The 25,820-nt window shown below is 42.4% G+C and overlaps 1 protein-coding gene across 1 annotated transcript in view; it reads right to left on the bottom strand.

Moving 5' to 3' along the window:
- Positions 1-25,612, bottom strand: part of LOC139379423 (fibroblast growth factor 11-like) — a 133,417-nt gene extending 107,805 nt beyond the window's left edge. The window contains exon 1 of the mRNA XM_071122235.1: positions 24,444-25,612. Coding sequence (XP_070978336.1) covers positions 24,444-24,636 — 193 coding nt within the window. The 5' untranslated portion in view covers positions 24,637-25,612. The remainder of the gene's footprint in view (positions 1-24,443) is intronic.
- Between the last annotated feature and the right edge of the window lie 208 nt (positions 25,613-25,820).

Below are 25,820 nucleotides of genomic sequence, written 5' to 3'. Positions count from 1 at the left end.
TCCTCTCCTTCTCCATCTCTCCTGTTTATGCTGAGGTAAAGCCAAGTTGATGATGAATATTTTACATCAACTCAAAGGTTGAATGTTACCTCTTATCCCCCACCAATATGTAGCTACACTGTATCGGAAAACTGTAATTTATATGGTAATTTGGGGTATTATCAACAGTAAAATACTCTGAAACGTTTTACTGCAGCATACTGTAAATTATGGTGCATTGTGCGGAAATGTTGTGGGAGGGAAATAATTGCTGTTGTACTGTAATTCTACCCCACAGAATACAGTGCCGTATTGTATCTTTGAAGCGCCAAAAACCTTTTGACCAGCAGTGGGTGCATGGTTTTGACTCATTAACATATTTGTAGGCGTGTCTTGTAAGAGGCTAAATTTGTTGCACATGTGAGTAGCAATTTAACTCCTACAGTATGTGGTTATGCAGTCTAAAACAATAAATAGTTGAGCATTTAGAAGTGCAAGTGATATATAAAATACCAAATATTCATTTATATGCTGTAATGTGCAAACACTTTACCTAGCAGCCAACCAGCTTGCATCAATCCCTTGTAATTACAGTAAAATACTGTGAAATACATACCACTCCCCTCATCCATGTATCCATTCATTCGTTCCGATTACGGTACCAGTCAATTTTATGGTATTGTGTCTTTAAAAAAAACTTCTTTTTTTTAATTATGAACACAACAAATACAAAAACAGAAATATACAAACAAGAGTACATAAACCTAACAGACATAAACCAAACCTATTTTACATAAACCAAACCTATTTTACATAAACCAAACCTATTTTCAATTTGTCAAAATGTTTTATGGTGCCATATTGCTTTTTTGTTTTTACATTTACTGATAATTTCAAAATAATATTTAAATTCTATCTTAAATAATGCGAAGAGAGGTTTGTTCTCCTCCCACTTCTTTTATGGATAAAGAATCTTCCATGAAAAATGAACAATGAAATTTAAACCAGGGTCCATATCATTTAGAACAAAATAAAACATAATATCAGTCTCTCAGATTAACATTAATAGTCGTTTCTTTTAAAATAAAATCACTCCAAAATCTTCTGACATAAGAACAGTCCCAAAATTATTGGTCAAGAGTTTCTGGGTCACAACCACAAAATAGAAATTTGTTATCAATAACTATTTTGAATCTGTGTATTTACAGGGTAGATTTTATGAATGAGTTTGTATGATACTTCTTTCACCTTATTAGATATACTATATTTATCAGACAACAACGAGACTTTGTTCCAGTTCACTTGTCCTAGGGCTGCATTCCAGTACATTTTAGCAGAGGGAATAGTAACGTCTCGTCATGGTTTTCTTGTATACATGTTATTTATGGTTTAAAATGTCAATTCATTCTAGTTGTATTGAGGCTACAAAATCGTCAACAGTTGCACTTTGAGTATTGTTATATTCTCCCAATAGAAGAATAGCACCTTTAGAGACCGCTCTAACAACAACTTGTTACTCTAACAACAATTTGATACTCAGGAGTGAATGTAACATTGTGTCTTCTCATTAATTCTGGATAATCATATAGTTGTCCATCATTATTCAATAATTGTTTAACCCAGATAATGTTGTTGGTATTGTGTGTCATTACACAGTACTTGCTTTGATACTGTATCAGAAAGTATTCAGACCCCTTGACTTTTTCCACGTTTTGTTACGTTACAGCCTTATTATAAAATTGATTAAAAAAAATTAAAAATCCCTCATCAATCTACATTGAACCGATTCTGTACTGGTCCCATTCTGCGTTATGTTCTGGTGAGGTGTAGGTGGAAGGGAAGGCTCTAGACACAATTCTGCTGGTTGTCTCTCTTTTAATGGCTGCATGGTATGGATACAAATGCAAGGCAAACTTTAATGCTGCCGTTTGGACTCTCACGCACAAGTATATTTGCCTCTCCTCATCACGCTTTGAGCAAACTCTACATCAACAAAAAAATGCATTGTACAAAATGTACATGTTCATATTTTCAAAAGACTCACATTTCATCTTATAAACGTTGTACATCAATAGACTAATTGTATTTATTTTGTATTTTATTTCACCTTTATTTAACCAGGTAGGGTAGTTGAGAACAAGTTCTCATTTACAACTGCGACCTGGCCAAGATAAAGCAAAGCAGTTCGACACATACAACACAACAGAGTTACACATGGAATAAACAAACATACAGTCAATAATACAGTAGAAAATGTCTATATACAGTGTGTGCAAATGAGGTAGGATAAGGGAGGTAAGGCAATAAATAGGCCATGGTGGCAAAGTAATTACAATATAGCAATTAAACACTGGAATGGTAGATGTGCAGAAGATGAATGTGCAAGTAGAGACACTGGGTTGCAAAGGAACAAGATAAATAAATAAATACATGTTGGGCATGAGGTAGTTGGATGGGCTATTTACAGATGGGCTGTGTACAGGTGCAGTGATCTGTGAGCTGCTCTGACAGCTGCTGCTTAAAACTAGTGAGGGAGATAAGAGTCTCCAGCTTCAGTGATTTTTGCAGTTCGTTCCAGTCATTGGCAGCAGACAACTAGAAGGAAAGGCGGCCAAAGGAAGAATTGGCTTTGGAGGTGAACAGTGAGATATACCTGCTGGAGCGCGTGCTATGGGTGGGTGCTGCTATGGTGAGTGCTCAGTGAGCTGAGTTAAGGCGGGGCTTTACCTAGCAGAGACTTGTAGATGACCTGGAGCCAGTGGGTTTGACGACGAGTATGAAGCGAGGGCCAGCCAACAAGAGCGTACAGGTCGCAGTGGTGGGTAGTATTCTGGATCCCCACAAACAAAATCTGCAGAGCAGATTGTTGGAGGCTACTTTGTAAATTACATCGACGAAGTCTAGGATCGATAGGATGGTCAGTTTTACGAGGGTATGTTTAGCAGCATGAATGAAAGAGGCTTTGTTGCGAAATAGATTTAATTTTGGATTGGAGATGCTTAATGTGAGTCTGGAAGAAGAGTTTACAGTCTAACCAGACATCTAGGTATTTGTAGTTGTCCACATATTCAGAAGTCAGAACCATCCAGAGTAGTGATGCTGGACGGGCGGGCAGGTGCGAGCAGTGATGGGTTGAAGAGCATGCATTTAGTTTTACTTGCATTTAAGTGCAGTTGATGGCCACGGAAGGAGAGTTGTATGGCATTGAAGCTCGTCTGGAGGTTAGTTAACACACTGTCCAAAGAAGGGCCAGAGGTACACAGAATGGTGTCATCTGCGTAGAGGTGGATCGGAGAATCACCAGCAACAAGAGCGACATCCTTTATGTATACAGAGAAGAGAGTCGGCCCGAGAATTGAACCCTGTGGCACCCCCATAGAGACCGCCAGAGATCCGGACAACAGGCCCTCCGATTTGACACACTGAACTCTAATAATTTGTTAATTCGTGCTAGATATTTATTTGAGTGTACTATTGTACCATTATACCTGAGGCATACTAATAAGGCAACAACGCCATTTTTGACATGACCGGACAAGTAGCAAAATGAATGGCCGCTAACTAGGCACATTAAACATGAAATACAAAAACATAACCAGCATGGAATGGATACAAATGCTATGCAAAGTTTAATGCTGCTGTCTGGACTCTCATCAGTATATTTGCCTGATAAAATGCAAAAGACAGTGTATAATGTCCTTGAGAAAATCATCAGAAAACTCATGCTCTCTGTACCTGAAAGAGACCCTCTCCCGCAACCAAAGCTAACGGTAGCTGCCCTAGCATTGCAAAGTTGCAATCAAAGTTGCGCTCTAAAATTATCCCCATTAACGCCAATTTATTGGCTAATTATTCCTACAAACAGTAGTGCAACAACACTAAGTCAATGATGATATCATTTTTGCTTGTCTTTTTCATGCATTTGTGAACGTTTGCATTCAAAAGACCAGAGCATACATAAACACATACCTCTCGTTATCATTTGAGCAAACTGAGGAGTAAAAGCATGGCTCCCGTTGATGACACCACAACATTAACACAACTTAGAAAATGAATACAATAAAATAGTTCACTCTTGAAAGTACAGTAATATATCTCAAAACCTGACAATAATAAATTAAAATAAATATCAGGGATTTCCGTGAAATACATAAAGTATATTTTACACCTGTTACATACACACAGTACCCCATAATGACAAAAAACAGTTAGAGACATTTTTGCTAATTTATTGAAAATGAAAAACTGAAATATTATATTTAAATAAGTGTTCAGACCCTTTACGCAGTACTTGTTTGATGCACCTTTGGAAGCAATTACAGCATCAAGTCTTCTTGGTGTGACGCTATAAGCTTGGCACACCTGTATTTGGGGAGTTTCTCCCATTCTTCTCTGTCAGGTTGGATGGGGAGCGTCGCTGCACAGCTACTTTCAGGGATCTCCAGAGATGTTCGATCGGGTTCAAGTCCGGGCTCTGGCTGGGCCACTCAAGGACATTTAGAGACTTGTCCCGAAGCCACTCCTACATTGTCTTGGCTGTGTGCTTAGGGTCGTTGTCCTGTTGGGAGATGAACCTTCACACCAGTCTGATGTCCTGAGTGCTCTGGAGCAGGATTTCATCAAGGATCTCTGTGTACTGGTCTTCCAGTCCCTGCCCTGAAAAACATCCCCACAGCATGATGCTGCCACCACCATGATTCAGCATAGGGATGGCTCCAGGTCTACTCCGGACGTGACGGTTGGCATTCAGGACAAAGAGTTCAATCTTGATTTCATCAGACCAGAGAATCTTGTTTCTCATGGTCTGAGAGTGCTTTAGTTGCCTTTTGGAAAACTCCAAGGGGGCTGTTACTGTGACTTTTACTGAGGAGTGGCTTTCGTCTGGCCACTCTAACATAAAGGCCTGATTGGTGGAGTGCTGAAGAGATGGTTGTCCTTCTGGAAGGTTCTCCCATCTCCACAGAGGAACTCTACAGCTCTGTCAGAGTAACCATCAGGTTCTTGGTCACCTCCCTGACTAAGGCTCTTCTCCGCCGATTGCTCAGTTTGGCCGGGCGGCCAGCTCTAGGAAGAGTCTTGGTCTTTCCAAACTTCTTCCATTTAAGAATGATGGTGGCCACTGTGTTCTTGGGACCTTCTAGATCTGTGCCTCGACACAATCCTGTCTCGGAGCTCAACGGACAAATCCTTCAACCTCATGGCTTGGTTTTCGCTCTGACATGCACTGTCAACTGTGGAACCTGTGGGACCTTATATAGACGGATGTGTGCTCTTCCAAATCATGTAGAACCATCAAGGATGATCAATGGAAACAGGATGCACCTGAGCTCAATTTCGAGTTTCATAGCAAAGGGTCTAACTACATTTGCAAAAATTTCTATAAACCCGTTTTAGCTTTCTCATTAGGAGGTATCGTGTGTAGATTTCTGAGGAAAAAAAACATATTTAATCCATTTTAGAATAAGGCTGTAACGTAACAAGATGTGGAAAAAGTCAAGAGGTCTGAATACTTTACAAAGTCACTGTATATTACAATAGGTTTACTGGAACATATAATACCTGATTTTACTTGCCACTGAGCTGCCTGCAAGTTACTGTTAAATTCACACCAATCCCTTTACAGTGTAAGTGTGTGAATGTCTATGCCTTGATGCGTATCCTGCAACATCCTTGAAGTGTGTACCTTGTGTGTGTGTGTTCTCTGGCGTGTCTCCAGTGTGAGAGATTGATGGCACATTAAAGTGAAGGACACATCGTGCACCTGTGCTCCTGTAGCACAGAACCAACGCACAGGTAGACATGGTGCTGCAATTATCAAGGTGCCCCAGACACACACACACACACACACACACACACACACACACACACACACACACACACACACACACACACACACACACACACACACACACACACACACACACACACACACACACACACACACTTCAAGTGTTAAAGGGGAATGGAAACACTAGGCTTTAGAACAGCAGCTAACTGTAACTGTAGCAAAATGTGCTGGTGTCAAGCCATATAAAAATACACAAACACTCAGTGAGGGAAAAAAGTATTTGATCCCCTGCTGATTTTGATTTTGTACGTTTGCCCACTGACAAAGAAATGATCAGTCTATTATTTTAATGGTAGGTTTATTTGAACAGTGAGAGACAGAATAACAACAAAATCCAGAAAAACGCATGTCAAAAATGTTATAAATTGATTTGCATTTTAATGAGGGAAATAAGTATTTGACCCCCTCTCAATCAGAAAGATTTCTGTCTCCCAGATGTCTTTTATACAGGTAACAAGCTGAGATTAGGAGCACACTCTTAAAGGGAGTGCTCCTAATCTCAGTTTGTTACCTGTATAAAAGACACCTGTCCACATAAGCAATCAATCAATCAGATTCCAAACTCTCTCCAAGGATGTCAGGGACAAGATTATAGACCTACACAAGGCTGGAATGGGCTACAAGACCATCGCCAAGCAGCTTGGTGAGAAGGTGACAACAGTTGGTGTGATTATTCACAAATTGAAGAAACACAAAAGAACTGTCAATCTCCCTCGGCCTGGGGCTCCATGCAAGATCTCACCTCGTGGAGTTGCAATGATCATGAGAACGGTGAGGAATCAGCCCAGAACTACACGGGAGGACCTTGATCTCAAGGCAGCTGGGACCATAGTCACCAAGAAAACAATTGGTAACACACCACGCCGTGAAGGACTGAAATCCTGCAGTGCCCGCAATGTCCCCGTGCTCAAGAAATCACATATACATGCCCGTCTGAAGTGTGCCAATGAACATCTGAATGATTCAGAGAACAACTGGGTGAAAGTGTTGTGGTCAGATGATACCGAAATGGAGCTCTTTGGCATCAACTCAACTCGCCGTGTTTGGAGGAGGAGGAACGCTGCCTATGACCCCAAGAACACCATCCCCACCATCAAACATGGAGGTGTTTTTCTGATAATGGGACAGGACAACTTCACCACATCAAAGAGACGATGGATGGGGCCATGTACCGTCAAATCTTGGGTGAGAACCTCCTTCCCTCAGCCAGGGTATTGAAAATGGGTCGTGGATGGGTATTCCAGCATGACAATGACCCAAAACACACGGCCAAGGCAACCAAGGAGTGGCTCAAGAAGAAGCACATTAAGGTCCTGGAGGGGCCTAGCCAGTCTCCAGACCTTAATCCCGTAGAAAATCTGTGGAGGGAGCTGAAGGTTCGAGTTGCCAAACATCAGCCTCGAAACCTTAATGACTTGGAGAAGATCTGCAAAGAGGAGTGGGACAAAATCCCTCCTGAGATGTGTGCAAACCTGGTGGCCAACTACAAGAAACGTCTGACCTCTGTGATTGCCAACAAGGGTTTTGCCACCAAGTACTAAGTCATGTTTTGCAGAGGGGTCAAATACGTATTTCCGTTATTAAAATGCAAATCAATTTATAACATTGTTGACATGCGTTTTTCTGGATTTTTTTGTTGTTATTCTGTCTCTCACTGTTCAAATAAACCTACCATTAAAATTATAGACTGATCATTTCTTTGTCAGTGGCAAACGTACAAAATCAGCAGGGGATCAAATACTTTTTTCCCTCACTGTACTGTATTTTCAAAGCTGCGAAACAGCCCGTTCAAATGAAATGACATACAATAGCACTGCATCAATGAAATGGTAATCAGTCAAGAAAAAACACCTGTGAAAATGTGTATGAAAATCAACACGTTTTTCCCAAACAACTACCATTTACACAACTTCTTATGAGGACAGAGAAAAACGTAGATCATATTGAGTCTTTCTTATTCTAGGATTGAAAATCTGAAATCAGAATATTAATGCCTTGTACTGTGAATGGGTTACATCCGTTTTAGTGAACGGTGTTTTTTTCTAGAATTCCATGGAATGTTCCATTATTACACATTTTCTTATCTGGACTGTATATTAAACACATGTCTGCACCAAAACATTACAAATGGCATTTAGTCTTACATATGATAAGGAAGGTCATACACAAGTAATATAATATTAATAAATCAAGAACTTTATTGAAAGTACTTTATTGCAGGGAATACATTGTCTCACTCAAACCTGAAAACAAAGTGCAAGTTACATTGAAAATTTGAATGACAAAATATGATAAGAATAAGGCATATAATAAGAATATTTGGCTTTAAAACGTCTATTTCTTCTGTACACACTAGGCCTATAGCCTAATACACAATGCCAATAGCCAAATGCATTCCACTATGCTAATAGCCTAATACATGAAGAGTCAGAATGGGAACAAATTAAAAGCATGCAAGGGAGGCAAAATGACTAGTGACAATCTAAGCTACTGGGTGAGGACTAGGTGTCCCTTTACTAGTCCCTATGTCTGCAATGAGTCTCACTCAATGGAGTACCACAACCTAAAACAATGTAGGTCCTCCACGATGCATTACTGCTTGCCCTTGCATCCTGGCGCAACACAAACAAACCACGTCATATCCTCCTCCCTATGTTTCTATCTAGGCTGTGAGGGTATGATTGTCCCTCAGCCCTGTCTGCAGACTCAGCAGCATGTTGTCCAGTCTCTCCAGCCCCTGTCTGTCCTTGGCACCTTGGAGACACCTTCCATTGACTGCCTGGTGCACAGGTGACATGTCTACAGTGTCGTCCTCTTCACTAAGTTCTGAGAGCTGACAGTCCACCAGTGTCCTACAGAGAGAGAGAGAGAGAGAGAGAGAGAGGAAGCAAAACATTTTAAACATAGACCTAATGTACATCACACATAGGCCCAGTAGTACACAACAATAATACATAATTAACAGTTAGAGTGCCAGCTAGACAATGATAATGTAGTTACCGAGCTGACTACCTGCCTGAACTTTCAAAAGTCAGAGCTATTAGCTAGCTAGCTGTAAGGGTTAAGCTTCATGTTTAGGCTACATTCATTATTGCAATCAACAGTCAGCAGGCTTACTATTTTTAGGAATCATATCACAGATGAAGACGCCTAAAGAGATATCTACCTATGTAGCTAGTTATTTAGCTAGCTGATAATTATATGGGTATCATACATTTTACTTGTAAAATAGCAATCCTGCAGCAGCTCTCTCTTGTAGCTGACTAGCTACTAGCTAGCTTGCTACACATCGAATCAGACACTAGCCATTTAATTTTAGCTCTTAGCTAATACCAATGACAAATTCTCTTTTGAATTGTCAGTATGAGCATTGTATTTTGTACATCTATCAATGAAAACATAGCTAGATATCTCATTAGGCGTCAAAGAGACAAGAGAAGAGCTAAATCAAGTAGGCTAGCCAGCTACCATGGCTCGTTTTGCCTGACTGTGTACTCGGATTCATATCAAAGTTAATTTCACAGACTCATAGTATAATCGGAAAAAATACTTTAAAATGTAAATATTATAATTTACCAACGTAAAACTTTTTTTTTTCCTTCTACCAATTGGTAGTTATGATCTTGTCTCATCGCTGCAACTCCCCAACAGGCTCGGGAGAGTCGAAGGTCGAGTCATGAGTCCTCCGAAACATGATCCACCAAGCCCCGCTGCTTCTTAACACCAGCTCGCTTAATCTGGAAGCCAGCCGCACCAATATGTCGGAGGAAACACAGCTCAACTGACGACCGAAGTCAGCTTGCAAGCGCACGGCCCACCACAAGTAGCTAGAGCGCGGTGAGCCAAGGAGAACCCCCCGGCCAAACCCTCCCCTAATCCGGACTACGTTAGGCCAATTGTGCACCGCCTTATGGGACTCCCGGTCACGACCGGCTATACAGTGTCTTACCTTAATATTGTTGTCCTGATCTCAATGACAAAGCTGTCAAAGTTGTGAGAAACATTTCAGGTCCAGTGTAGGTGAGGCCCGTGGCACCATTCATTCACTTTCAGTCCCCCACTCAAAATAGATCTCGCCAGCTTGTAGTCCTAAAAAACGGAAATGATTTACCTCTGGTTCGTTCAGCCATTCCCATGGGCAAAATAAATGGGGAAAAATGTGGGTTTTGGAATAAACTCCGAAGGTCTGTGGTTAATACAGACTTATGAGATCTTAGACGTTTTGCTCTATGAGATAATGTCAGTCAGTGATCTTTATGAATTATGAAGCCTTTGTGTGTTGTGTTTTTATTACATAAAGGCGTCAAAATTGACAAAAAGTGACGTTAGCTGATGAAGATTAGCTCATAGAACAAAACTTATAAGATCTCCTAAGCCTGTGTTACCACAGACCTTATTTTCATTGTTTATCCAAAAACCCAATACATTTTCCCATAGGCTTTGCTAAACGAACCATGGCGGAGTTAGTTCTTACAAAAAGACCCCATTACTATTGCTCACTATTCGCTGTCTCCCGCCAGTCGTCAGTGGCAATTTAAGATTGCGCTACTCATACCTCTAATAAACATACAATATCAACATCCTAAAAATAGAGATGTTTCTATGTCAAATGCTCATGTTTAGTATTAGTGGATGGAATACACGTGTGCTTATAGCTTTACTTCCTAAAGTGTTTCCATTCCCCTTTAAGACACATACAAGTCCACACACTTGTTCTCACATCTTTCAAAGGTGGCTAACCCACACAAAATGTACATACATTCACACACGCAGACATCCACAAAGGTCACCTACACATACACTGTGTACAGTGGCTTGCGAAAGTATTCACCTCCCTTGGCATTTTTCCTATTCTGTTGCCTTACAACCTGGAATTCAAATGGATTTTTTTGTATCATTTGATTTATACAACATGCCTACCACTTTGAAGATGCAAAATATTTTTTTATTGTGACGCAAACAAGAAATAAGAAGAAAAAAAACTGAACACTTGAGCATGCATAACTATTCACCCCCCCAAAGTCAATACTTTGTAGTGCCACCTTTTGCAGCAATTACAGCTGCAAGTCTCTTTGGGTGTCTCTATAAGCTTGGCACACCTAGCCACTGGGATTGTTGCCCATTCTTCAAGTTAAAACTGCTCCAGCTCTGTCAAGTTGGATGGGTTCTGCTGGTGTACAGCAATCTTTAAGTCCTACCACAGTTTCTCAATTGGATTGAGGTCTGGGATTTGACTAGGCCATTACAAGACATTTAAATGTTTCCCCTTAACCACTTGAGTGTTGCTTTAGCAGTATGCTTAGGGTCATTGTCCTGTTGGAATGTGAACTTCTGTCCCAGTCTCAAATTCCTGGAAGACTGAAACAGGTTTCCCTCAAGAATTTCCCTATATTTAGCGCCATCCATCATTCCTTAAATTCTGACCAATTTCCCAGTCCCTTCCCATGAAAAACATCCCCACAGCACTATGCTGTCACCACCATGCTTCACTGTGTGGATGGTGTTCTCGGGGTGATGGGAGGTGTTGGGTTTGCGCCAGACATCGCGTTTTTCTTGATGGCCAAAAAGCTCAATTTTAGTCTCATCTGACCAGAGTACATTCTTTCATATGTTTGGGGAGTCTCCCACATGCCTTTTGGTGAACACCAAACGTGTTTGCTTATTCATTTTTTTAAGCAATGGCTTTTTTTCTGGCCACTCTTCCGTAAAGCCCAGCTCTGTGGAGTGTATGGCTTAAAGTGATCCTATGGACAGATACTCCAATCTGTGGAGCTTTCCAGCTCCTTCAGGGTTATCTTTGGTCTCTTTGTTTCCTCTCTCATTAATGCCCTCCTTGCCTGGTCTGAGAGTTTTGGTGGGCGACCCTCTCTTGGCAGGTTTGTTGTGGTGCCATATTCTTTACATTTTTTAATAATGCATTTGATGGTGCTCCGTGGGATGTTCAAAGTTTCAGATATTTTTTTATAACCCAACCCTGATCTCTACTTCTCCACAACTTTCTCCCTGACCTGTTTGGAGAGCTCCTTGGTCTTCATGGTGCCGCTTGCTTAGTGTTGCCCCTTGCTTAGTGGTGTTGCAAACTTTTCAGAACAGGTGCATATTTACTGAGGTCATGTGACAGATCATGTGACTCTTAGATTTCACACAGGTGGACTTTCGAGTCTCATAGCAAAGGGTCTGAATACTTACATAAATAAGATATTTATGTTTTAAATGTTTTATAAATTTGCACAAAAATCTAAAAAACAGTTTTCGCTTTGTAATTATGGGGTATTTTTCATTTAATCCATTTTAGAATAGGGCTGTAACGTAACAAAATGTGGAAAAAGTAAAGAGGTCTGAATACTTTCCGAAGGCATGTATACAAATGTGGGCACCCCTTCAAATTAGTGGATTTGGCTATTTCAGCCACAACCGTTGCTGAAAGGTGTATAACATCAAGCACACAGCCATGCAATCTCTGCTAGAGCTGCCACGGTAAACTGTAAGTGTTGATATTGTGATGTGGAAAAGTCTGTGAGCAACAACGTCTCAGCCTCGAAGTGGTAGGCCAAACAAGCTCAAAGAACGGGACTGCAAAGTGCTGAAGCACGTAGCGCATAAAAATTGCCTCTCTTTAGTTGCAGCACTCACTACCAAGTTCCAAACTGCCTCTGCCTCTGCCTCTTGCCCAGCAGCCGCACACAAGCCTAAGATCACCATGCATAATGCCAAGTGTCGGCTGGAGTGGTGTAAAGCTAGCCGCCATTGGACTCTGGAGAAGTGAAAACGCGTTCTCTGGAGTATTGAATCACCCTTCACCATCTGGCAGTCTGACAGACAAATCTGGGTTTGGCGGATGCCCGACTGCATAGTGCCAACTGTAAAGATTGGTGGAGGAATAATGGTCTGGGGCTGTTTTTCATTGTTCCAGTGAAGGGAAATCTTAACTCTACAGCATATAATGAAATTCCAGACAATTCTGTGGTTCCAACTTTGTGGCAACAGTTTGGGGAAGGCCCTTTCCTGTTTCAGCATGACAATGCCCTCTGTGCACAAAGCGAGGTCCATACTGTAATGGTTTGTCGAGATCGGTGTGGAAGAACTTGACTGGCCTGCACAGAGCCCTGACCACAACCCCATCAAACACCTTTGGGATGGAATGCAGACTGCTTGCCAGGTCTAATCGCCCAACATCAGTGCCCGACCTCACTAAAGCTCTTGTGGCTGAATCGAAGCAAGTCCCTGCAGCAATGTTCCAACATGTACTATAAAGCCTTCTCATAAGAGTGGAGGCTGTTATAGCAGCAAAGGGGGGACATAGTCCATTTTAATACCCATGATTTTGGAATGAGATGTTTGTCGAGCAAGTGTCCACATACGCCTGGTCATGCAGTGTACACACACACACACAAATGAACATACATTACATGCATCTGCACTCATTGCTCTGCACGCACACCAGGTTCCCAGGGGAGACCCCAGAGTGCACATAGATCAGCCCCGTCCCTGTAATGCAGAAGGTCCTGTTACATCATCAGCCCTACCATCACAACACTACCCTGCCTTAGCAGAACATCACCAGGGAGCCTCTTTACTGCCGTAATGTACTCCTTGTTAGTCTAAATACTAGCACTCTACACTCTACTCTAGCTACCTCTTATGGGATGGTTGACACACACACACACACACATGGGCACACATACACGGAACCATGCAGGCATGAGCAGACACACACACACAGACAAGAACAGTCACACAGACAGACGTGAAAGCTCAGGCACGTATGCATACACGTGCCATTGCGTGCACACACACACACACACACTGCTCTTCCGGATGTCATTTTGATAATGAGTAGTGTGGTGGCTGGCTGCATGGCAGAAGAGCATGAATGTTTTAATGTAGTTCATGTACTTAGTATGGAAGGTGTTGAATATTTAACGTAACTGCCCAGTGTTTCCAGATTTCTATGAAATAGTACCTATATATAGTTTTCCTTCCTAATTAAAAAAAAATAGGTATGTTAAAAAGCTGCTTTTCTGTGTTGGAACGGTGTGTGTGTACCCCAACAACAGAAGGGTGTGGGCGTATAATGGTCATTAGACTGCTGATTGGCCAGATTATCCTCCTCAGGGAGATGACATCATGTTCTATAAGGAAATAGCAAGCATTTTTTGAACGCTGTTTGAGATACAATTTTTTTTTGGGGGGGGGGGGGGGGTTAAGTGTTTTTTCTCCAATTTATGCTTTGGCCACAAATACGAGTATAGGACAAGTCAACAACATTATTTGGTTATGAGTTAACAGAATATGAACTTTTAAAAGTGAGATTTCACTTGGCAGTTACTTTAACTGTGTTTCATGTACTCATGTCAAAAGATTGCTTTAAGTGACCGCTAGTATACATGTTTTAGTGCAGCATGTGTATACAGTGGGGCAAAAAAGTATTTAGTCAGCCACCAATTGTGCAAGTTCTCCCACTTAAAAAGATGAGAGAGGCCTGTAATTTTCATGATAGGTACACTTCAACTATGACAGACAAAATGAGAAAAAATTCCAGAATATCACATTGTAGGACTTTTAATGAATTTATTTGCAAATTATGGTGGAAAATAAGTATTTGGTCACCTACAAACAAGCAAGATTTCTGGCTCTCACAGACCTGTAACTTCTTCTTTAAGAGGCTCCTCTGTCCTCCACTCGTTACCTGTATTAATGGCACCTGTTTGAACTGGTTATCAGTATAAAAGACACCTGTCCACAACCTCAAACAGTCACACTCCAAACTCCACTATGGCCAAGACCAAAGAGCTGTCAAAGGAAACCAGAAAATTGTAGACCTGCACCAGGCTGGGAAGACTGAATCTGCAATAGGTAAGCAGCTTGGTTTGAAGAAATCAACTGTGGGAGAAATTATTAGGAAATGGAAGACATACAAGACCACTGATAATCTCCCTCGATCTGGGGCTCCACGCAAGATCTCACCCTGTGGGGTCAAAATGATCACAAGAACGGTGAGCAAAAATCCCAGAACCACACGGGGGGACCTAGTGAATGACCTGCAGAGAGCTAGGACCAAAGTAACAAAGCCTACCATCAGTAACACACTACACCGCCAGGGACTCAAATCCTGCAGTGCCAGACGTGTCCCCCTGCTTAAGCCAGTACATGTCCAGGCCCGTCTGAAGTTTGCTAGAGAGCATTTGGATGATCCAGAAGAAGATTGGGAGAATGTCATATGGTCAGATGAAACCAAAATATAACTTTTTGGTAAAAACTCAACTCGTCGTGTTTGGAGGACAAAGAATGCTCAGTTGCATCCAAAGTACACCATACCTACTGTGCAGCATGGGGGTGGAAACATCATGCTTTGGGGCTGTTTTTCTGCAAAGGGACCAGGACGACTGATCCGTGTAAAGGAAAGAATGAAAGGGGCCATGTATCGCGAGATTTTGAGTGAAAACCTCCTTCCATCAGCAAGGGCATTGAAGATGAAACGTGGCTGGGTCTTTCAGCATGACAATGATCCCAAACACACTGCCCGGGCAACGAAGGAGTGGCTTCGTAAGAAGCATTTCAAGGTCCTGGAGTGGCCTAGCCAGTCTCCAGATCTCAACCCCATAGAAAATCTTTGGAGGGAGTTGAAAGTCCGTGTTGCCCAGCAACAGCCCCAAAACATCACTGCTCTAGAGGAGATCTGCATGGAGGAATGGGCCAAAATACCAGCAACAGTGTGTGAAAACCTTGTGAAGACTTACAGAAAACATTTGACCTCTGTCATTGCCAACAAAGGGTATATAACAAAGTATTGAGATAAACTTTTGTTATTGACCAAATACTTATTTTCCACCATAATTTGCAAATAAATTCATAAAAAATCCTACAATGTGATTTTCTGGATTTTCTTTTCTCATTTTGTCTGTCATAGTTGAAGTGTACCTATGATGAAAATTACAGGCCTCTCTCATCTTTTTAAGTGGGAGAACTTGCACAATTGGTGGCTGACTAAATACTTTTTTGCCCCACTGTATGTGTGCGTGTGTGGGAAGGGGTAGTGGTAGCTGGAGAGAGGCGTGGGGCGGTAGAGAGAGAGAGAGATGCCAGGAGCATAGTATGCCATTATCTATTTTGTCTTTCACACCTGTTGTCACCCCCTAATCCCTCCATGATCAAAGCAAATTAACACGCGCCCAGCTCTGACACACCACACACATACACTGGCCGTGGGGAGAAGAGAGGGGGAGGAGACGGAGGATAGAAAAGAGGGGGTTAGAGGGAAGAGTTATTTAATGAGGGTGTGTGAGGCCGGTGTGACAGGGCCGACAGAGATATCACACTTTGCACGCATGGCCACGAGGGGTGAAGGGGAGAGGGGGGAGCGGGGGGTGCATGCGCATTTGTGTTTTTTTCTGCATGTACACTACCGTTCAAACATTTGGGGACACTTTGAAATGTCCTTGTTTTTGAAAGAGAAGCAAAAAAAATTGTCCGTTGAAATAACATCAAATTGATCAGAAACACAGTGTAGACAGTGTTAATGTTGTAGCTGGGAACGGCAGGTGTTTAATGGAATATCTACTTAGGCGTTCAGAGGCCCATTATCAGCAACCATCACTCCTGTGTTCCAATGTCAAGTTGTGTTAGCTAATCCAAGTTTTTCATTTTAAAAGGCTAATTGATCATTAGAAAACCCTTTTGCAATTATGTTAGCACAGCTGAAAACTGTTGCTGTGGGGATGTTTTTCAGGTCAGGGACTTGGAGACCAGTCAGGATCGAGGCAAAGATGAACAGAGCAAAGTACAGAGAGATCCTTGATGAAAACTTGCTCCAGAGCTCTCAGAACATCAGACTGGGGCAAAGGTTCACCTCCCAGCAGGACAACGACCCTGAGCACACAGCCAAGACAACGCAGGAGTAGCTTCAGGACAAGTCTCTGAATGTCCTTGAGTGGCCCAGCCAGAGCACAGACTTGAACCCGATCGAACATCTCTGGAGAGACCTGAAAATAGCTGTGTGGCCCCATCCAACCTGATAGAGCTTAAGAAACTCCCCAATGTGTTCCAAGCTTGTAGCGTCATACCCAAGAAGACTAGAGGCCATAATCACTGCCAAAGGTGCTTCAACCATGTACTGAGTGAAGAGTCTGAATACTTATCTAAATGTGATATTTCATTTTTTTTATTTTTTATAAATTTGCAAACATTTCTAAATGCCTGTTTTTGTATTTTCATTATAGGGTGTTGTGTGTAGATTGAGGAGAATATATATTTTTTTATACATTTGCTACAAATTCCCAAAACCATTTTTTGCTTTGTCATTATGGAGTATTGTGTGTAGATTGATGAAAAAACTATTTCATCCATTTTAGAATAAGGCTGTAACAAAGTGTGGGGAAAGTCAAGGGTTCTGAATACTTTCCGAATGCACCGTATGCACATCTGTGTGTGCATAAAATCAGGCAAATTGAAAGTGCTAATGTAGGCTTTCCTCTCTTTCCTCTGTTAATACTGACATGATTAAAGGGACAATGCTTCATTCATGTCATCTCGCCACTTGCTCATTTTTGACATTGAGTCAAGAAGGTGGGGAGAGAGGAAGATGCTGCCTTGGCAGAAACACATATTTTACCTGCATGTGCTTAAGTCACATATTCACAATAAGAGAGAAGGCTGCCAACTACATACAGTCGTGGCCAACAATATTGGCACCCTTGCACTTTTTTCAAATAATGCCGCATTTCTTGCAGAAAAATGTTGAGATTAAAGCTTATTTTGGGATCCACATATGTATGTCTTCGGTGTGCAGTTGAATTTTTTTTTTTTTTTATGGAATAATTTACTGAATTTTAGCTAATTCCACAAAGAAATCCTAAAATGGCCCAGACAATATTATTGGCACCTTCTAGAAGCAGTTAGAAATAATTAGATTTCAAACAGGTGATTCTCATTTACTTTGGAATTGAACTCACCTGTGCTGAGTTGAAGTTGTCTGCAGTATAAAAAGAATGTATTCAACCAGTTTGAGTAGAGAAAAGGACTCATTCTCCTGTTCTGTGTCACTGTGTGTACCGCAATGAGTATGGACAAAATAAAGAAAACCAAAGAACTCTCTGAGGAGGCCAGACACAAGATTATAGCCAAGCATGGACAATCTCAAGGCTACAAGTCCGTCTCCAGAGACCTTGATGTTCCTGTTTCCACCGTACGTAATGTTATCAGGAAGTTTAAGGCCCAAGCCGCTGTCGCCAACCTCCCAGGACGTGGCAGGAAGAGAGAACTTGGCGGAAGAGTGCAGCGAAGGATTGTTTGAATTGTGGAGAAATCACCTCGATCAACTGCCACACAGATTCAAGCTGACCTTCAGACACAAGGTACGACAGTTTCAACTCAACCATCCGTCGCCAACTCCATGAAAGGTGGTTATGTGGTAGGAGACACAGAAGGACCCCATTGCTGAGAGAAAGACATAAGAAAGCTGGGCTGCAATTTGACAAAACACACCTGAACTTGTCAAAACCCTTCTGGGAAAATATCCTGTGAACAGATGAGACCAAATTACAGCTTTTTGGTAAAACACACAATCTCTATGTTCACAGAAAACAAAATGAAGCCTTCAGATAAAATAACAACTTCCCTACAGTCAAACATGGAGGATGTTCAGTGATGTTTTGGGGTTGCTTTGCTGCCCCTGGCACTGGGTTCCTTGAACGTGTGCATGGCATCATGAAATCAGGAGAATACCAAGGTATTTTAGAGCGCAGTGTCAAAAAGCTGGGTCTCTGTCAAAGGTCCTGGGTCTTCCAGCAGGACAATGACCCCAAGCACACTTCAAAAAGCACCCAGGATGAGTTCAAGACAAAACACTGGACTGTTCTGAAGTGGCCAGCAATGAGTCCAGATCTAAATCCCATTTAAAACTTGGAGAAATCTGAAAACAGCAGTTGGGAGAAGGCCCCCTTCTAATCTGGGAGAACTGGAGCAGTTTGCACAAGAGGAGTGGGACAAACTACCAGTACAGAGGTGCAGGAAGCTCATTGATGGTTATCGGAAGCGCTTGAATTTTGACCAAAGGCAGTGCTACCAAATATTAAGTCTAGGGTATCAATTTTGTCAATGCCAATCCTGTTTATTTTCTGATTTAAATGGATATATTAAGTTTTGAATCAAAAACAAAGGTTCTGTAATATTAACAGTGAAATAAAGAATTGTGGAGACCAAATACTTTGTTCAATTACAACTTATTTTTAGGGAAAATTGTGAGTGACTTGAACAAAGTGCAAGGGTGCCAATATAAACTGTACATGACAAGACCGGATCAATCAGTCCCTACAGATTTTTGGACCAAATAATTGGATTTTGTTTTTGTGGTAGCTGCGGTCCAAAATGTTAGATTTTTGCTTGGGCAATCATGACATTCTGCATGACAATTTGTGATGATTTTGTCCAATTTGTCACATAAAACAGTTTGTTGACGTGTTGTTTGATTCCACCATTATATGCTGTAAAAGTGTGGTGATTTGTTAAAATTGCGAGCCCTGTTGTTGCAGTGCAGTTTTTGAGTGTGTGTGTGTGTGTGTGTGTGTGTGTGTGTCTGTGTCACCGGTACAGATGGTGTAACAGGTTAATTGTGCATTGATGACCCCTGAGCTGTTTGACATACTGATATCAGTGGCACACCTGTCACAGATTGTGTGTGTGTGCATGTGTGTGTGTGTGTGTGCGTGTGTGTGTGTATTGTCCCTCTGTGCTCTTACTTTGAAGGTCATCTGAAGCACTGTTATTCCGATCCCAAATCGACTGCCCTTCTCTCTCTGTCCCACTTTGGTACCATGGCAATCGCACCAATCCATGCCAAATAATGCCTTTACCAGGCACTATACACAGCCCCCTCCCCCCCCACCTCCCCAAAGTCATCGCCCATAGATGATGATTGACATCCAACCCAAAACCACAGAAAACAAATAGACTTTCCACATAAAACCATAAATCAGTCAGGTAGGACCTTCAGCATTTACACTCATTGATCATTAGTGAGACCAAACGTGATCATCTAAAACCCATTGCCACCGGGCACCATTTTACACACAACATCTGTCCCATTGGCATTAAACAGGAGGTGAGTAGTGAAAAACAATGGAACTGAAGAATGGAAATTTACGGCCATCTTAGACAGGTAGAATCAGACATCATTCTTTTGGATGGCGGTGGTCTGAGCGGTGGGATAGAAATTGCTGTCATTCGCTCACAGCTCATAGCCTTTTATAGATCTGCGACCGTATTTGGAAACTCAGTGTAATGAAATAATTACAAATGTTCAGTGGTATGTAACACTTACATTTTCTGTGGTTTATTGCAGTAGTTGTATTTTTCACACACTACAACACTAATGGGAAAGCAATATCCTTATTGACGGACCCATATCCTTATTGACAAACTTGCTGTGTGTGTGTGTGTGTGTGTGTGTGTGTGTGTGTGTGTGTGTGTGTGTGTGTGTGTGTGTGTGTGTGTGTGTGTGTGTGTGTGTGTGTGTGTGTGTGTGTGTGTGTGTAATACTCTCTATTGTATGTAGTTACTTGCATCAAGCATCATGCATACACAATCCTCGCACAACAGTGAACACCTGTCATCTCATCCCCAATAGTAGCCACTCCCCTATAATAATTAGAGTTACTGTACATTATAGATGCACATGATCAGCTTCACAATAGACTGGTTCCTGGGTCTATGTACTGTAGCATAATACACAATGCCCCAGCTCCCCTTTGTCCCTGACTAACTGCCTGGCTCACTGACAACGCTGCCATGGTTACTTTAGCCAGGGAGAGAAGATACACTTTGAGGGTGAGGGAAGGATGGAGGGGGAGAGAGAGAATAGAGAGAAAGAGATGGGTTAACCTCGGGACAGGCCGATACCGCTCTGTGTGTGTGCAGGGCTGAGAGGCTGCTCTCTAAACTGAGCACGGTGTTGTTGATCAAATCTGTGTGTGTCTGTTATTGATAAATCAGTGTGTTAATGAGTGGGCCTGATGAATCACACTGCAAGAATGAACCGCTCACACGCTGCCTCTATACACACACACTTCCTTTATACACACCAGCAGCCAGCCAGAGTGTGTGTGTTGTCACCACATCATTTGTCTCTATGCAAACACAGACATCCTCATGCAGGCCCACTGTCATGCAGACACACACAATAGATGAGCGTGCCCCAAAATGATGTGTGGTCTAGGTGTTGCTGTATTCTGTTTGGTTAACAGCATTTATGCCCTATACATCATCCCATTCATTCTCTGTCTCTCTGTCTCTGTCTCTCTCTCTCTGTCTCTCTGTCTCTCTCTCTCTGTCTCGCTCAATTCAATTCAATTCAAGGGCTTTATTGGCATGGGAAACATGTGTTAACATTGCCAAAGCAAGTGAGGTAGATAATATATAAAGTAAATATATAAAGTGAAAAACAATAAAAATTAACAGTAAACATTACACATACAGAAGTTTCAAAACAATAAAGACATTACAAATGTCATATTATATATATACTGTGTTTTAACAATGTACAAATGGTTAAAGGACACAAGATAAAATAAATAAGCATGACTCTCTCTCTCTCTCTCTCTCGCTCTGTCACTCTGTCTCTCGCTCTGTCACTGTCTCTCTCTCTCTCTCTCTCTCTCTCTCTCTGTCTCTCTCTCTGTCTCTCTGTCTGTCTCTCTGTCTCTCTCTCTCTTGCTTTGTCTCTCTCTCTCTCTCTCTGCCTCTCTCTCTCTCTGTCTCTCTCTGTCTGTCTCTCTCTCTCTCTCTCTCTCTGTCTCTCTGTCTCTCTGTCTGTCTCTGTCTGTGTCTGTAATTCCCATGTGGTGATTCCTCCTCCATGTAGTGTTGGTTGCAGTGGAGCAGGCTGACCTTCTTAACAGCTGACTGGGCTGAAGTGGAGGGTGGGCCGGCATTAGTTTGTAGTTTGGGATAATACCCACCGGGGGGAGGAGGGGGGGGTCACATGATATCACAAATCAATTGAAGTTTCACATGCGAATGGCTAGGAGGTGTGTGGCTAATTATTCCCCCTCTAACATTCACCACTCACCTCATTCTCAAACTGACATCTCATGTGGTTTTTCTGTAAGGGATTGCGTTGCCACTCACACAGTCACAGAGACACACAAACACACTAAAACATATTGACCCATATCACCCGCACCACCACACTCACCAACACAAACCAAACAACACACACCAATGGAGAGATCACACACTGCCACACTACACGTTTGAACTGTCACCATAGTCGATACAGGAATTAAACATGACACAGCTATCCCCTCTCTCCATTCCTCTCTCCATGCCCCTCTCCATCCCTCATTACCGTGCACCACACACACACCTTCTCACACACCCGGAGCAAATGATTGTCTTTCTCTCTCTCTCTCAGCAATATTCCCACAATGACAGGGACCCAGCTATATCTTAAAGTGAATGTCACCATTGTGGAGATCATAAAACAATCAGACTGTGGAGAAAAGGAATGGGTCTCAAACAATGGCAGGCCATTAGGACCTGGCCTGTATATCTGTTTTCACTGTGGCCTCGGTCGGTGTGACTGTGAGCGTGTTCCGCCATATTTTACACCTGTAATTACAGTGCGGTCACCGCGACGGCAGATGCTGTGTTCAGGGTTAAGGTTTCCATGGTGATTATCCTGATGAAATACGGTGGGTTGACATTCATAGAACGTTCACACCGCATTTGTCGAATGTTCACACAACATTTATAGAACGTTCACACAACATTTATAGCAGCGATTCTCAACTGAAATGACTAAAACCAGGGAGAGTGACTACATTTTTAATGAGGTGCTATTAGCAGGGCTTCTTAACATTCTTCATCAAGAATATGGGCAACATTGAATTATTTCATTTGTCACACGATTACTACAACTACTATCAATATAGCGTTACAAATTGTTTCCCAGCTTGGTTTAATGTGGGTTGAGAACCACTGATTTATAGAACGTTCACACAACATTTATAGAAAATTCACACAACAATCCAACCACAATAGAGGTCAAACCTCAAACAGAATCAAACAGTAATTGAGCATTCAATTCTTAAAATGACATGCCTGAAATCGTACTCGTAAATATGATATTAAATAGAAGACGGGTATACTGAGCGAGAAAAGGCTAATGGATTCTAAAGGTGACGTCACAGTCCTATAAATCAATCCAATTCATTGACACCCAGCACACTCCAAACGACCGGATCCAAATGTCAAGAGGACCGAGATGTGTGTCACAGTGTGTGAATATCACACAAAATCAGGATGTGCTCTTTATTTCCAAACATCACAATGTTGTAAATAATATTCATATTATTGCTTTTTTATTTTATTTTATTTTTTTTACATTAAAGGGATACTGCGAGATTTGGCAATTAAGCAGTATTATAGTCAAAAATGAAGCCATTTTCTAGTTAGCATTGGTTTGCAAATAGACCTCTTATTTCCTTCCTGCAGCACGCATAGACAGAAAAATGGTGTCCACGAGTTCATCCCAAATGCCAGAATATCCTTTTAAGAACTGTTTGTCTTAGACTTCATGCTCAACCCAATGTCTCACACTACCTCGTAGAAATACTACTGCCACCATTAAACATCATTTTGGTACATTTACATAGGAGGTCATAAAACGCCACCAGATGAAGTGACGAAGACCCCAAAGCAGTCTGGGAATATGCCTCCTCACGTCTAGTTTAATTCCGCTAACTAGAAATGTATTTTGATAGATTTCCTCTGACAGGCTAAATGTGTCTCTGAGTTTATAACACACACACACACACACACATACACACACACACACATACATACACGGTTTATTTTACACAACACCTTATGTAGAAATAGTCCCAAGCCAGTTACCATGGGGGCCCCTCGGTGAACGGCCCCCAGAATCGTAAATGCGACTAGTGACGTTTTCATACGGCGCTAAATCACTACGCCATATGTCAAGTTCATTCGACTGTCGCGGATGACCGGGACCTGTCTGCTAGTCAGTCCGCCGTGTTGACACCTAACACAATAATCAGAGCCATTACAGACAGTGAAGGGGTCAGTTTTCTGGTTAATTCTCTGCCATGTATACTTTGACCCTTGAGGTGTATTGTAACGGGGGAAATGAGGTGTTTAGAAAATGTACTTTTACTGTGTTGTCAGATGTGACTGGATATATGTCTGAAGGTTTTAGATTCTCTACAGACAGGCTGAACAGAACCAGTACATACAAGTAGTTATTCCCTCTCGCTTCCATTTAGCTGATAATGCAACAGATGTTCCAGCCATTCCCCTGATGATTCAAGAGAACCTTGACCTGAGTTCAATAAACCTGTGATCAGCTCCATTGACCTCTCACACACATGACGGGGGCTTATGCTAGTGTCCCCGCTTGGTCAATACCCGAACAACACCTCTCCTTCCTACCGGGAGCACAGACTCAACTCATATTCTGCGTGTGTGTTCAGTAACAGGGAGGTAAATGAGCTTTTATTTTAATAAACCAGACCAAAGACACAATCCTGAATCTCAGCGGGAAAGAAAGAAAGACAAGAAAAAAAGACAGAAAAGAGAAAGATAAGTGTTGACTCACCCGGTCTTTTTTCTAATTTTCGGCCTCGATTGCCACATAGTCGGACTTTTGAAATGAGTAATAATATCTGTTTCTGGCACAGGGACTTGTTGGCCTTGGGGCACGGCTTCCTCTTGTTGGCCACCTGCCGGTTGGCCTGGGGGTCCTTCACTTCCCGCCGCTGGCGGATCAACGAGCTGGCGAGAGCCGCCATCTTGCTGCCCGCGCCCGCTCTTCACCCGGTTGTGGTCGGGGGGAACCGTGGGCCGCCCCCCTGCCCTTTCACCCAGGGCGATGGAGCACCGCCCGGGGTGATTACCCAGAATCCTTTGAGCAAACTTGCCTAGATTGACATATAAATGTCAATATAATGTCAACAATATCTGGATAAATATAGTAGCAGAGTGGGGTCACTAGGGGATTCTCGCTGGAGGATGAAGGGAGAAGGACACCACAGCAGGGAGAGAGGGGGATGGAGAGATGGAGGGGTGGGGTCCTTGTCAAAGGCCCACCCAAAGTTATCAGGTGTTGGCTGATTGAGGTTTGGTTAGATGCAGTGCATTTTTGCTGTCACTGGTGGTTTACCTGTTGTTGTCTTTTAGATATGGCTGTTGCCTGTCCTTGCTGTTATCGTTGTTGTTGTTCAGGTGTTGCCCTGGTATGTCACTGTCCCTCCGTCAACATGGCAACAGAACAATAGAAAACTACTGTTGTCATTTTCCTGTACACAGAAAACAGTGGGTGAGAAGAACCACTATGCCAGTGTCCCTCTCTGCATGTGTCCCAATGCGGGTGCTCTGTCGTGGGCCCCAGGCCCTCCCCACGGCCCCCTCCTCTCCCTTGAGCTCCAGCTAACTTTGATACAGCTCCGCCAGGATAGGAAAGAATTTGCCTGACGACCGGATCATATCAAAACAGATGAGTCTCAAAGTCCTCATAGGCTCCAGTCCTGCGTCTCACACACACTCTTCAATTCAGTCAGGAGGAGGACAAATGAGGGATCGTTGAAAAAACAACAAACAAAAGATGTATAAACGACATGACCTGGCAGACGTCCACAATGTAGCTCCTCCTTTCTTCACCTGATCTTTAACATCCCGCCATCAAAACAAGAGAATGACAAGAGAAAAGGAAGAATTCAAAATGGGACAGTCCGACCTGAGATACCGGCTCCCAAAAAAAGGGGGTTGATGATGAAGAGGCGGACGGACGGACAGATGGATCTTCCCTTCCTTTCAAGCTCTCCTGGCATAACCCCTTTTATCACCCACCCCCCCCCCCCCCCCCCCCCCAAGAGTGACAGAGAGAGAGAGAGAGAGAGAGAGAAAGAGGGAGAGAGAAAGAAACATTTGTAAACACCAGCAGTTCCCACAGACAGAGGTGACATTCATGAACGAG

Source organism: Oncorhynchus clarkii, chromosome 21 (assembly GCF_045791955.1).
Source record: "Oncorhynchus clarkii lewisi isolate Uvic-CL-2024 chromosome 21, UVic_Ocla_1.0, whole genome shotgun sequence".
NCBI lineage: Eukaryota > Metazoa > Chordata > Actinopteri > Salmoniformes > Salmonidae > Oncorhynchus > Oncorhynchus clarkii.
This window is presented reverse-complemented; position numbering and strand designations above follow the sequence as displayed.